The sequence below is a fragment of the Triticum aestivum genome, chromosome 2D (assembly GCF_018294505.1).
Source record: "Triticum aestivum cultivar Chinese Spring chromosome 2D, IWGSC CS RefSeq v2.1, whole genome shotgun sequence".
In the NCBI taxonomy this organism is placed as follows: domain Eukaryota; kingdom Viridiplantae; phylum Streptophyta; class Magnoliopsida; order Poales; family Poaceae; genus Triticum; species Triticum aestivum.
In genome coordinates, this window is record NC_057799.1 from 133,063,457 (window position 1) to 133,077,406 (window position 13,950).

The 13,950-nt window shown below is 44.4% G+C and overlaps 1 protein-coding gene across 2 annotated transcripts; it reads left to right on the top strand.

The window, feature by feature from the left end:
• The first annotated feature begins 3,262 nt into the window (after positions 1-3,262).
• On the top strand, positions 3,263-11,786 carry LOC123052169 (putative anthocyanidin reductase). 2 transcript variants are annotated; one of them, XM_044475276.1, is made up of 5 exons: positions 3,263-3,488; positions 3,605-3,774; positions 5,501-5,716; positions 11,047-11,441; positions 11,535-11,786. In XM_044475276.1, exons 1-5 carry the CDS (start codon positions 3,275-3,277, stop codon positions 11,665-11,667), a joined length of 1,128 nt encoding a protein of 375 aa, XP_044331211.1. In that variant the 5' UTR covers positions 3,263-3,274; the 3' UTR covers positions 11,668-11,786. The 2 variants fall into 2 exon arrangements, with proteins under 2 accessions (XP_044331211.1, XP_044331212.1); XM_044475277.1 differs by lacking the exon at positions 5,501-5,716.
• The last annotated feature ends 2,164 nt before the right edge of the window (positions 11,787-13,950 follow it).

Genomic DNA, 13,950 nt, shown 5'->3' on the forward strand with positions numbered 1-13,950 from the left:
CTTGACCACGTGATCGTGAAAACGGAGAATACTATGTGGACCCTGTGTTCTTATAATTTAATTAGGAGATTATATTGTAAGAGATAATTATTGTATATATGTAGCCGGTAGTGTCAGATAGATATACAAGAACTTGTTGTTCGACCAATCTCTCGGAGAAGGAGAGGTGGTCGATATCACTTCTCTCTGTATGCATATGTTCATGACGATCTTCTGTTTCCTTCATTTGCTTACTAGCTAGCGTGTCTAGTCCTCTCCATACGTATATAGTACGTAGCGTCGACCAAGCACGGAGATAAGAGAGGCACTTCTCTCTATTAATTAGCTAGCTAACACAATATATGAAACACCTAAATTAACCCCCCAAAACCCCCCAACCCCACCCCCTTTCAAAACAAAAACAAAAACCCCAGCCCCTGAAATGCTGACGCGTGGATGCCTATTGGTCCCAATTGGTGACACCAACCGGGACAAAAGGCCCTGCCTATTGGTCCCGGTTGGTGGCACCAACCAGGACCAAAGGCCCCCTGCCTGGGCTGGCAGCAGCGGCCATGTGGAGGACCTTCTGTCCCGGTTCGTGTAAGAACCGGGACTAAAGGGTTAGGGCTTTAGTAACGACCCTTTAGTCCCGGTTCGAAAACCGGGACAAAAGGCCCTTACAAACCGGGGTAAAAGCCCCTTTTCCTACTAGTGGTTCATGCCGAACCGGTAGTAAAGGGGGGGCCTTTAGTCTCCACTCTTTAGTGCCGGTTGTAGAACCGGCACTAAAGGCCCTTACGAACCGGCGCTAAAGCCCGGTTCTGCACTAGTGGGAAGAACAAACCCCTTAAACTTAGACTGTAAAATCGAATATTCTCATATATTCTTCCTCACGTCTTCTTATTCCTCTCGCCCGTGTCCACGGCCAGCTAGCTCGCTCCTACGAACCTGACAGACAGCGCACAAAGCGACCAAATACGGTGCCGCCGGTGTCCAGCACGGCTCACACGGAGCGCCCCATCGTCACCGTCGCCGTTGCTGCTTGAATCGCTCCAGACGATGGCTAGCGCCGGCTTCGAATCGATCCAAAGCTAGCTAGCTGGGTAATCGATCGACCCAGGAGCTAGCTAGCTAGCTCCCGTCGCCGTGACCAATCGATCCACAAGCTAGCTAGCTAGCTAGCTTCCCTCGCCATAGCTGTCATATACGGAGCCGCTGGTGTCATGGAGCCGCCGCATCTCGTTCACGGAGTCTCCGAACGGGATTAGCCATGGCCGCATGCACGCGCTCGATCCTTTTGCAGTGCAGAATTTTATTGAAGCTGGGAGAAATCGACGGCTGGAGACGGATGGTACGGACGGCGGCGCACGGGGAGAGGCGGCGGAAGGATCCGGTTCATGGTCTGTATACTATCCTCGGACCTGTAGAACTAGGGATCGGAGGTTCGTGTTTTCAGTGGCCTGTAAAAAATTTACAGTTCCGCGAACTTTTACGGGGTCTGTTCTGAACACAAATTGGTCCGAAACCGTAAACTCGCCATTTTTTTTACAGGTTTGACGTTTTTACGGGATCTGCTAGAGTTGCTCTTATATTCTTATCCTTTTGTTTGAGTCAACGAGCTAGCTAGCTAGCACGTACGTGAGTCCTTTTCCTTTTCTTGTTAGGATTTGTTTTTCCTAGTTAGCGCATGACGTGAGGGAGTTGGAGTCTAAGCATCTCGGGTTAGAGTTGACGTACTATTTTTTTTGGCATATAAAAAAGCCAGGCTACGGCCTTGTAATCAGATGAGTTTTTTTTTATCCGTGAGTAATGAAAAAAGTCAGAAAACGTCCATGTTTCAGACGACCCAATTGCGAGTATTTTTTGTGATTTTTCCATCGAGAAAATCTATTAGCGACGGAGGGTTGATCATCATATCGACACCTACTGCTGATCCGAAAGGATCGTTATTTTTGTTCGTGTATTTTCGTACACGGGTGAAAATTATTATTGAAGGTTGCGAGGAGGAACAAGGCGGAAGAATTGTAGATCAAATATCGCCGTGAAAGATCAAGCCATCTATACGCGCGAAGTAGCATCTCGCTAGTTTGTGCCTCATCAGCTGACGTCGGACCAGAAAAAGGAGATGGCCACCATTGCTGCCGCCTGGCCGGCCGGCAGGCAGTCGGAGGACAACGACATCCCAATGGAGGATGCTGCCGACGATGAACCAGCGCCACTCTCCTCCTCTTCCGTACCAACCTTACCGGTACATTGCACCATGAACATCGGCGAGACCCGTGCCCATAACATGGACATGTTGCGGGAGGAGGGGGAGGAGCACTTTCGGGAGGCGCATGCCGCCGCCGCCTACAACCACCACCTCCTGCAGGTGCATGTGCAGGCGGAGCTGCTCGCCGCCGGCAGGGCTGTCGCGCCGGACACGGACTTGGCGGAGCAGGAGGCGTTGCTGGAGTCCTATCGCTCTGCCCGCGAGATCCGCCTCGCTCGGTGGCGGTACCGTCAGCGGGTGGCAGAGGTGGCAACCGCTACAAGGAGAGCGACGACGCGGGTGAGGCGGTGTTCGGTGAGACCGACGAGGAGGAGGAGGACATCGCCGAGTCCGCGCCCCGCCGCGACGACCATGAAGCCGGCACGTCCGCGGGCGCTGCCTGCGGCAAGGAAGAGTAGTGCACGGTAGGTCAGTACCGCTCCTCCCCTCCCGTCCACGCCAAGTTTGGTGGGCTCAACATCTTCGATCGATTAGTCACTTGGAGGCAATGTGGAGGCGGGCAACTTCACTTCCCGGGCCTCCGGAGGCGGAGCTGGAGAGCGCCGAGGCAGAAATGGAGACGGTGAAGGTTCAGTTCTCGGGGCTCATGGCAGGACACGGGGAACGGGGTCGGCGACCATTTAGATTAGATATTAATTATACCTCTAGAGCCGGACTAGCACAGCTTTGATATAAATATAATGAAATCCGTCATGTTTGTATGTAATCCGTATGTATTTACATGAAATCCGTCATGTTTATATGAAATCTGGACTTGTTTGCACGAATTTCATCCGGTTTGTTCATTTTTTTTAAATGTACGTGACTAGGGTTGGATGACGTCCTCTCACCTTCATGTTCGTGGATTGATCTTTCATGTCTATGGATGGATGCGGGAAAAATTTGCGGGTTGTCCTAACTGTGACAAAGCAAATCTAGCTATCGGAGGTGGACTGGACACCTACTATGGGCTCCAACATTTCCTCGGAGACTAATGTCGTTGTCCGCGACCACTCGGGAGAACCGATTACAGCAAGGCGGGGCATGTGGATAATACCACTGAGGCTTTGGGTGCAGCACGTCACACGTACTATATATAGACACAGGATCCCTGGGCGTCAGGGGATAGATAAGAGAATCCGGCCGGAGAAGATGAGCAGGGTGTGCGTCACCGGAGCGGCAGGGTACATCGCGTCCTGGCTCGTCAAGAAGCTCCTCGACCGAGGCTGCACCGTTCATGGGACCGTACGAAACCTCGGTATGTGCGCTCTCCCACGCAGTCCCTGTAGAACGACGCCCCGGCCGCGTCACGCAAGCCCCGATGGCCCAGTCGAAGTTCTCTGTGGGTACCCCTGAGCACAATTGGCCTGGCAGGGGATGAGACGAAGACGGGGCTGCTGAGGGGGCTCCCCGGCGCGGCGGAGCGGCTGGTGTTGTTCGAGGCGGACATCTACGACGCTGCCTCCTTCGAGCCGGCGATCCAGGGCTGCGAGTTCGTCTTCCTCGTCGCCACCCCGCTGCAGCACAACTCCGGCAGCTCTAAGGTAATCCAGTGATTAGTTGTCTCGGCCGGTTGTGTATTGGTTACGAAGATAACAGGGGTGCTGTTGTTTTTACCAATCATGGAGATATGATCTAGTGATGACTACGAACATTAAAGCAACCTGAAAACGAGCTGTCGTCATCGCCCTTCCCTCGTCGAAACTGGGAAAAACTAATTATAGTAGACTGCCTACTCGTCAAGTACTTGAATTTCTTTTTGGCATCAATTGCTTTTACTCTCAGCCGTTGGATCAGGGAACGGGCGGCTAGATCTTCTTCTTCCTCCAATAGTCTGTATTCTTCTTCCTCACGTGGCCGTCGACCGACTCGGCCTTAACTGCCTGCCTTCATCCCCGCGGCCGCCACACCCTCCCTACGACCTCTCCTCACCGACGTGCTAGCTGTCGAACCAATCATCCCTCTAAACCTCGCCCTGATGAACAGCTCCGGCGACCCTCGCACCCCCTTGAGCCCTATTAAGTTTATTACTCATTCCTGCCAGCTATTGCTGGCTCCCACTCATACAAGTCTTGTCTTGCCGTGGCCGACGCTCGTCGCTGGCGCTCCTCACGATGTCCCTGCCTTCGTCCTCGCGCTACAGGTACTTGAATAGTTAGCAAAACCAAAAAGATAAATTTGTCACATCGGCCGGTGGACATATGTTCAACCTAGTGGAATCATCTGACATACGGTACAGCTCCACGCGATCACGCGATCACGCTCATGGGACACCTGTCCTTTTTGCATGCCACTACTTCCTTTCAATTCTCTGTGTATTGAGTTATGACCGTGTGACTTGAGAGGCTTTCGTCGCCGCTCGCCGCAAAACGACGTCGTCGATAGCTGTACTCCCTTGGCAATTGGCAAGCACTCGCCAGCACTACGCCCCCGTCGGTTTCCACAGCAAGAGATTTTTGCACGCCGAAGCAATCGTAGTCCGTTTTTCTTTTTCTTGCAAGCACGTACTACTTAGTTTGTTGACTTATTTGAATTTACTCCCTTCTGCTCTTTTTACTCAAATTTGTATCAAGTCAAACTTTGTAAAGTTTGATCAAATTTATATTAAAATATATCAACACCTACAATACCCAGTATATATAATATGAAACTAGATTTCATGACAAATCTAATGATATTTATTTTGTATTATGAATGTTAATATTTTTTCTCTAAGTTTGATCAAATAGAGATACTTTGACGGACGCGGAGTTTTGGCTCCTGAGCTCATCTGCACCCACGCTCAGAAAAAAAATCAAAACAAATACTATAAAATTCAAAAAATTCAAATTTTTTTGGGTGGTAGATAATTTGACGCGTGAGGTTCTCTCCAAATTTCAACTCATTTGAGCATCTGAGCAGCCCTTGGCAAAAAAGACAAAATCGTGGTCTGTAAAAATATTTACTGTTCACGCACTGTTCTGACCCGATTTGTCTTTTTTGTCGAGAGCTTCTCAGATGTCCAAATAAGTTGAAATTTGGAGCGGACCTCACGCGACAAATTATCTATCACACAAAAAAATTTAGAATTGTTTGAATTTTTCTAGTATTTATTTTGATTTTTTTTTTTTGAGAGGGAGCGGATGAGCCTGGGCACCGAATTGGATATCCGTACTTTGACTTCAGACAACACTTATATTCTGACTAAAAAGAATCGAATGAAGTACACGGCTGTTGTTTGAGGGGTACACAATGGCGTCACTTTTTTTTTCCCTTGATTTGATTTCGCAGTACAAGGACACCACGGAAGCGGTCGTGGATGCGACGCGCATCATCCTGCAACAGTGCGAGCGGTCCAAGACGGTGAGGCGTGTCATCCATACAGGTTCCGTTTTCACGGCCTCGCCGCTCCGTGAGGACGGCGACGGCTACAAAGAGTCCGTGGACGAATCTTGCTGGACCCCACTAGACCTGTCCTACGGCCACAGCAACGATGGCTTCTTGGATGTGAGTGTTTCTAATTCCTGGCCGACTAAACCCCGCCAAGTAAATTGATGGATATTAGCGCGTACAGCATGCATTTTCTTTATAAAAGCTGTTTCTATTAAATTAAAATATACATCTAGTGGATAGAAAGCATGATGAGAAACGTTCAGCCTAGAGATAATTAAGATGCACACAATGCACTGCCTTGAATAATGGTTGATACTTGTGAGTGCCGTCGAATTTTGTAGCCACGATCCTGCTGCGAGAACATGCATGTGAGAAAATATCCATGGTTTTTCCAAGGAGCAAAAGATTTGGCACGTTCATTAAATAAGAGAGTTTCATAAAAGTGTATCTGGGTCCTAAATCCAAAATCCGAACCTATTCTCTCGGCATAATATTACCCAAGTGCTTGGCACCCGCCAAGACCAAATTCCTAGACTCAATGTGAATGCACGAAAAGACGACCGGTGGCAACGACAATTCGTTGTTATTGGCTCTCACATTGCGCTCCTTCCAAAGTTTACAAGATATGTTGCATATATGAACAATTTTCCACCAAAAAAATAGGTAAAATATGATAATCATAATAGAAATAATAATTGGTTCAAGCAACAAGGTACTGAAACTAGTCATGCAATCAGGTAAATATAGGAGACATGCATCATATCCATATCGATTGTTGATACTAGTAGTCCAAACACAATCCTAACAAGCGGGACAAGAACACACATGGTGCGGTGGAAGATGATAGCCATGTTGCCGAAGAGATCGTCGTCGTCGCGGAACTAGTTGTCATTGGAGAAGTGGTTGTGCACAACCATAGTGGAGAAGAATCCAACATCCATCCGAGAGCTATCACAAAAAACAAGATCATCCCTCTCCGGTACAGAATCACAAGAGAGCCAGGGTTTCACGGGCTTGTTGTTTCACTTTGCGATGCACGTCGAGGAGCGAGATGGGAAAGTGATAGGTAGCCCAAGGATATGGAAACAGGAGGCAGACGCATGTGGTTTTCTCTATGGAAGAGGAGCGACTAACAAAGGGAAACAGTCCAATAAGTTTTGTTTTCCACTAGTGCAAAAATTGTTTTGGCTACTTTCCAACGTGAAAAAAGAAGACATCACGCACACATGGCATAGGTTTTATCTCAGCTCGACCATGAAATATGACGCGTGTGCGAGGTGGATGATTATGGAGGAGCGCAGTGTATGTGTCCTCTTCTCAAACTCTTAATGTTGTGTGAGGCAACCAACGTTATATGTTGGTCCGACACTCTCTCCTCAACCGGGAAGAGACTAAACTTTGCACACTACTTTAACAGACATGAATGGGTCACACGAGCCTCTAGATTTCCTAGTAATCATTGAAAATAGTAAAATGGGTTAAAAGTCCAATAATTCCAACATCAAACACCACATGAAAACACCAATATTTAACAGTATCGTGGGAATTTCTGTGACTGTAAGTATAGGGGTATTGTCAGAGGAGCTATGAGCGTATAGAGTGAATAGCATAAAACTACCACTTTTTGCGTTATGGTTCCAAAAAACTACCGAAAATTTGTTTGTGAGTGATACCTACCACTTTTGGTGTCGACTGTCTCAGAAAACCCAAATCGCTGAGTGCTTTGCAATTGATCGCGATTATGACAGTTGTGGCCCGCTCCTAAACAAACCGCTTGTTGACTGTTTAGTTTGACCGTTAACTGACATGTGGGACCCACATGCCAGCTTCTTTTTTCTTTCTCTCTTTCCTTCTCTCCTCTTCCCCATGTACTCTCTATCTGCCTTATCTTCAACCCCGCCGGCGACCTGCTCCCTCCCTTCGCGCGCCCACCCGGTCGGCGACCCGCTCCCTCCCCTCCCGCGCCCACCCCGCCGGCGACCCGCTCCCCTCCCCTCGCGCGCTCACCTCGCCGGCGACCCTCTCCCCTCTCCTCGCTTGCCCACCCCACATGCGACCCTCTCCCCTCCCCTCGCCCACACCGCCGGCGGCCATGGAGTCCCTGAGGCGGCGAGCTCCTGGACGCGGCGGTCCAGAAGGCCACCCAAGGAGCCCCGGCAGCGGCGGCCGCCTCCGCCGCCATCCACACTGCCGGACCCCTGCGCGTGGCCCGTGGATGGATAGCCGGCGACCTCGGCCACAGGTGCGGCTCCTCCGAGCTCCTCCCTCACCCTGCATTCTCCGACGCGGCTGCCCTCGATGACGGCCATGGACGCGAGTTCACCGGCGGGGTGGTGGCTGCTGGACGCGGCCGCCCGCAGCACAAACAGGAGGCCGTCGAGATGCTCCTACCGCGGCCGCTTGCATCACGGACAGGAGCTGGCCGCCGAGATGCTCCGGCCGCGGCCGCCCGCAGCACGGCTGCAACAGCGACAAGCACGGCCGGAGGAGCTCGATCTGGAAGACTGGCCATGGCAGGGGCCTGATTGCTTTTCTGAAATATTTGCAGGGACCAAATTGCATTTATAAATATTTACAGACACTGCCATGTGGGTCCCACATGTCAGTTAACGGTCAAACTAAACGGTCAAACAAACGGCTTGATTAGGAGCGGGCTCCAACTGTCATAATATGATCAATTACAAATCACTCGGCGATTTGGGTTTTTTGAGACAGCCGATGCCAAAAGTGGTAGGTATCAGTCACAAACAAATTTTCAGTAGTTTTTTGGAACCATAACGCGAAAAGTGGTAGTTTTATGCTATTCACTCGTATAGAAGGAACAGGTGGGTTCACACACAATAATTTTACCTCAGGTTAAGACTCCCCCACTAAGTGAATACTAAGGGATAATATCCTACTCCCCGCTATTTGGCACTGCTCTTGCGTATGAGATTACAAAAGTGTGACCCCGCAAAAAAAAAGAGATTACAAAAGTGTGAACCCTCACGTCGGTATTCATCTACCCCCCGTTGCTTTTTGTTTGTTTGTTTGTTTTCTTCTGGTTTTTGTTAGGGGTTTTCCATAATTTCTTTCGGTTCATGCATTGCCTTTTATTTTCCCGTTTAGACCATTTCGCACTCGCAAGACGCGAGCTATAGACGCACCCAATGGTCTGACTTGCATTTTTTTGGACTCCTATGATCCTGGTTGGTTATTAAGATGGAAGCAGTCGACACTTCGTTACATGAGGATGTGAGTAATGGACAATCACATGTGGACCCTACCGGCCAGGCAAACAACAAAATCTAAAACAAAACAATTTGTGATATTTTATCTTTTCTCCTACTCATCTCTCCTATGTATATATTAAAAAAACGTACGGTTCTGCGTCTCCTTCTTTCGTCCAACCTTACTTTCACTCCCCCCTCTTTCTATCTCGTTTGGTTTTTTCCTTCCATATCTGTTTTTTCTACCGGTTTTTCTGAGAACTCCTTCAATTGCTCGACCTCTCATTGACTTAGAAATAAAATTATTATTTTCTCTTTGACAAGTCAATAAATACTTATCAAATAAATTTTTAGCAATAAAATTATCTTTTTTTACATAATCACATTAATATAAGCAGGTAAATCACCAGTAGCCTACTAGAATATTTAAACACTCATTGCAACACGCGATCAATTATCTAGTCTATATCTAAATAGCTAGTCCCACTAAATATTTTAGAGCACATGCAGCTATGTCAACTCATCACCTCAATAAGCTTTAAAAATTAATTGCATGCATGTGTGTGTGTCCTTCATACCAAATTTTCTTCTCTCATGCTTTTTCGTTTTTTCCCAAACTCCCTAACGGTAACTGAATGCACATATGGTGTGGTCAAACATATGCAATATATTATTAATTCAAATATTCATTTTCATATAACCAAATATCATGGAAATATATTGCAAATCAATTCACGTGGCAACACGCGGTTTGAGGTCTAGCTTACCTTATATTCTGATCCTATAACAACATGATTGTTTGCCCTATTCTGCATGACATAGATGATTTTGGGGAATATCTACTTCTAAATCGTCACAATATTCTTATTTTTAGGTCCACACCGTGAAACTTTGGAGAAACTGTATCCAACAAAATGCTCCATACATGCACATTTTAATAGTGTTGTGCAACTAGATCGATTTAGAGAAAGCTACTTACAAAATACAAAATAATGTAAAGTTAACTCTTTATTTTGCCTTCTTTAAAATAAAGAGGTCCCCGTCATATGTATTGATTGATGAACGCAAGCATTTTTATTTTTCAAATTTTCCAATCCTTACAAAATAAACAAGACTGCAAAGCCATTATGACTACGATTAAAAGCAAACAGATTACATTTTACAAATAATGTGCCATATATCTTAGCTACCATTTGAATTGTTTGAATGAATCCCGAGCTGCGTGTCAATGCGTATGCACCCAAAGTCCACAACATCCCCCACCTCCACATGTTGTAGTGAGAACTATGTATAGACCCAATGGGTAGCCATGGGAACAACCTTCAAGAAAATTAAAAACATTTCTTTGTTAAACATAATATCATTATGGCAATTCAAAAAGCCCAACACAAAGTGCATGAAACCCCCACCCAGATTTGAGCGTTAATCATTTGTGCTTGTTCGGTACCAACCCCTTAACCAATTATTAAATGCCACAAACAATGCCATCCACACCCACTGCGCAAGGACAACCCCTTTTATTGTCGTGCTAGTTGTGTTTAGCTAGGACATCTTTTGCTATAACTAAATACCAAATAAATATCTTAATCGTGAGGGTTATCATAAGTTTACATAATTTTTGCATTTGGAAAACATGGTTATCGTTCATAATGTCGGTACACATTGATCCTTTTTATAGTGAAGGGTACACGTTGATTTGATGGTACAATACACCTAACTATGGGGGCTTCCATCAGGAAACATCCGACTCCTGAGATAAATTGATTGAAATCAAGAGTTGCACCAACTAAAGTTAGGATATTAATTTATTATCAGTCAAAACCTATCAAAAAAACATTCAACAATATAGTTACAAAATATGAGCCATAGTGACATGTTTTCCTTGGTAGTGTTGTACAAGGTAGGGTACTTCTCATTCAGTCCTATCCCCTAGTCATGTGTCCTCCCAAAACCTAGTATATGAACCACTAACCACTCCCAACCGTGAACACAACGCGCAAGAAAGAAGATCTTCTCTAATATTAGGTATTTATAGAAAGGAGAGTCTGACGGTCTTGTCGTAACCCGAGGAAGCGTGTGCGAGTGGAGATACTTACTGCATAGCAAGTGTTGTCACACCCTATCATCATATTTCTTTTAGCAACCCAAAATAACATTTACGTATATTTATTCTAACCTTGAGATCTTACATGCCCAATTCTCCGTGGTCTCCATGTTGACTTGCTTTATCTACAGGCTTATGTCTCCTCCAAGACCATATCTGAGGAGGAGTTACTCAAGTACAATGACGACTTCTCCAAAGACAGAGCGTTCGACGTTGTTGTCCTGTTATGCGGCCTCGTAGGAGGAGACATTCTACTGCCGCACATTAGTGGCAGCATCCATGTCATGTTGTCACCACTCACTGGCGTCAAGCTCCACCACAACTCCCTCAAGTCCCTACAGACCCTTCTTGGCTCTATACCACTGGTGCACATCAACGACGTCTGTGAAGCACATATCTTTTGCATGGAGAGGTCGTTTGATGTTGCTGGTGGCCGATACCTTTGCACCACTGCGCACACCAACATGCATGACGTTTTGGAGCACTATGCTGGCAAACACCCTGAACTCGAGATAGTGGACAAAGAGTACGTTTTTGAACAAAATATCTTCGTTTCATTACTCCTACGTGGTGCTTTGCGATTAATATTGTGTTTTTTTGTGTGTGTGTGAACTGTTAGGGTGGTGGGAGAGGGAGTGAGGGTGCATGTTAACACAAACAAGCTCGTGGAACTGGGGTTTAAGTATAAGTATGGAGCAAAGGAGGTGCTTGATGGTAGCGTGGATTGCGGTAAGAGGTTGGGAGTGCTATGATGTGCATGCACATAACATTGATCAACATTTGACAGTCCAATTATATGTGTATACGTTATTTGTTTAAATTCTCGTGTATATTTCTTGAAACATGTTGAGATTACTGTTCCTCTTTATCATTAATTTTGGGTTGTGCCATGAGTTTTTCATGTTATAGCCCAAAGCGGTGTGATATATCTTCTCCTGAACCTGAAATTTTATTTTCAATAAGTCACTTTTTCTATCTGTCGCGGAATTTAATCCATCAAGTGGTTAACTCCTCATATAAGAAAAGGTAACCTAACCATCAATCTAAGTTGTCAAGTGGAATGCCCCCCAAAAAAGAAATCAAACCAATCAATAAATGTGAAACATAAGCAGACTTGGCCTAATAAGTTGCAAGTTAATTGTGTTAATTTCATTTACTTCCTGGCAAAACAACAATACAATAGACCAAACTCAAGATTGCATCCTGTGTTAGCAGAAGGAATATTAATGACAAAAGCAAAAAAAGAACACTTTTTGACTTTTTTCTAAAGAAGACCAATTTCTAGGAGTGACGCCACATCCAATCTGATCAAAGACAAAAAAAGTTTTAAAATGTCGAGGAAAAGGAATCACCGGACTGATTTAACCCTAAGTTAAACAACATGAAGTTTTTAAAAATAATATTATACAACTATGGCTAACATTAAAAAAATCAAAAACCTTATTGTCCAAACTTAGAATATATTGAAAACTTGCATAGAAATTAGAATATATTATACAACATGAAATATATGCATGAATTAGAATATATTGAAAACTTGCACAGAAATTACACAAAACCTACACGGTATAATTGAAAATCCAACAACCAAAAAATCGACTAAATAACTACAACACAAACAGGGGCCATAAATGTTAGCACACTTGACAACACAAAAACAAAAAATTATTATTCTATCTAGAATGAATTAAAAGCATTAATATAATCTTCTAAGAAAAAATCATTTCCTAATTCGATCAATTACAAAAAAGAAGCTCATTTTAAGTTCCTAAGGCAAAGTGAATTAGTGTCACACGATTGCAACATCAAACCGTTGACGCATGCACAAACATAGGAGCAAACCCAACAAGTGAAAAATAAACTAGGGTAAAAATTTAGAGTGAGAAAGATAGTACAAGTGAGAGAAGAAACATAAACTAAAACACATATTATTCTAAGGTAGAATGAATTACGGGCATTGGTATTATCCTAAATAATAAAGAAAATGAAGAAATTATATCGCGTAAATGATGATAAAAATACACATATAGTTTTCTAGGACTTGCATTGTTCTACAATATTCAAGAACAATTATACAATAGTGTAAATTTTAGAAAACAATGTGATTTTGCGCATAGATTATGTATACTTTGCATTATACATCCATGTCATACTAAAGGTCCAAACAACAGGACAACAATGAGACTGACTAAAACTCAGGCACCTGAAAATTTCTGGGGTATTAGTCAACTTTTAGTTAGCACCTGGATTTGATCATTTGAATGTTGGTCTCTCTGCTTTATTGGTTGGGCCTTTATCCATGAAAGAGGTGTACTAACGGGTTGGGCCAACTCATAACACTACCACAAATCAAACTTGATATTTTTTACTTAATTGCTATTATAGATAGAACATGGAAGAAAAAGAAAAAGAGAATATACAGAGTCCAATAGATAACTTATAAATGAAAAAGAAAATATATAGAGTCATGACAAAACAACTTTGGTATGATCCAAAAAAGGAATGAAAATGGAGCAAAAAAAACTTAAAATCAAATGATGATAAAAACTTGCACTCATATTAAATAGAACTTGCCTTGTTTTATGTAAGCAAGAACAACCCATGATTGTGTACCTTTTGAGAGAGCAATATTATTAGCACACCAGTTACATATATTTGAAGGTACATTTGTGTTATACTTCATGTTCAAATAACAAAAAACCAACGTTGAAAAGTAACCGTTTCTCAACATGTAAAAAATGCATATTATACAATGACGTCGTCTCCGTTAACATGCACATGCACACGCTCACTTGTAGGGCTGCAAATGAGTCGAGTTCGAACGAGTTGGATTAGCCTCAACTCAACTTATAATAAAATTCGAGCGAGCTCAAACCGAGCGAAGCTCGAGATCGGGCTGTAGAAAATGGCTCATGTTCAGCTTGTAACGATCTCGAGTCGATCTCGGGCTAGTTTCAAGCTAAATAGAATGTTTTTTTTAATAATGTAGCACAAACTTTCAAACAAGGTAGGCCACAACACAACATAAGAAACCA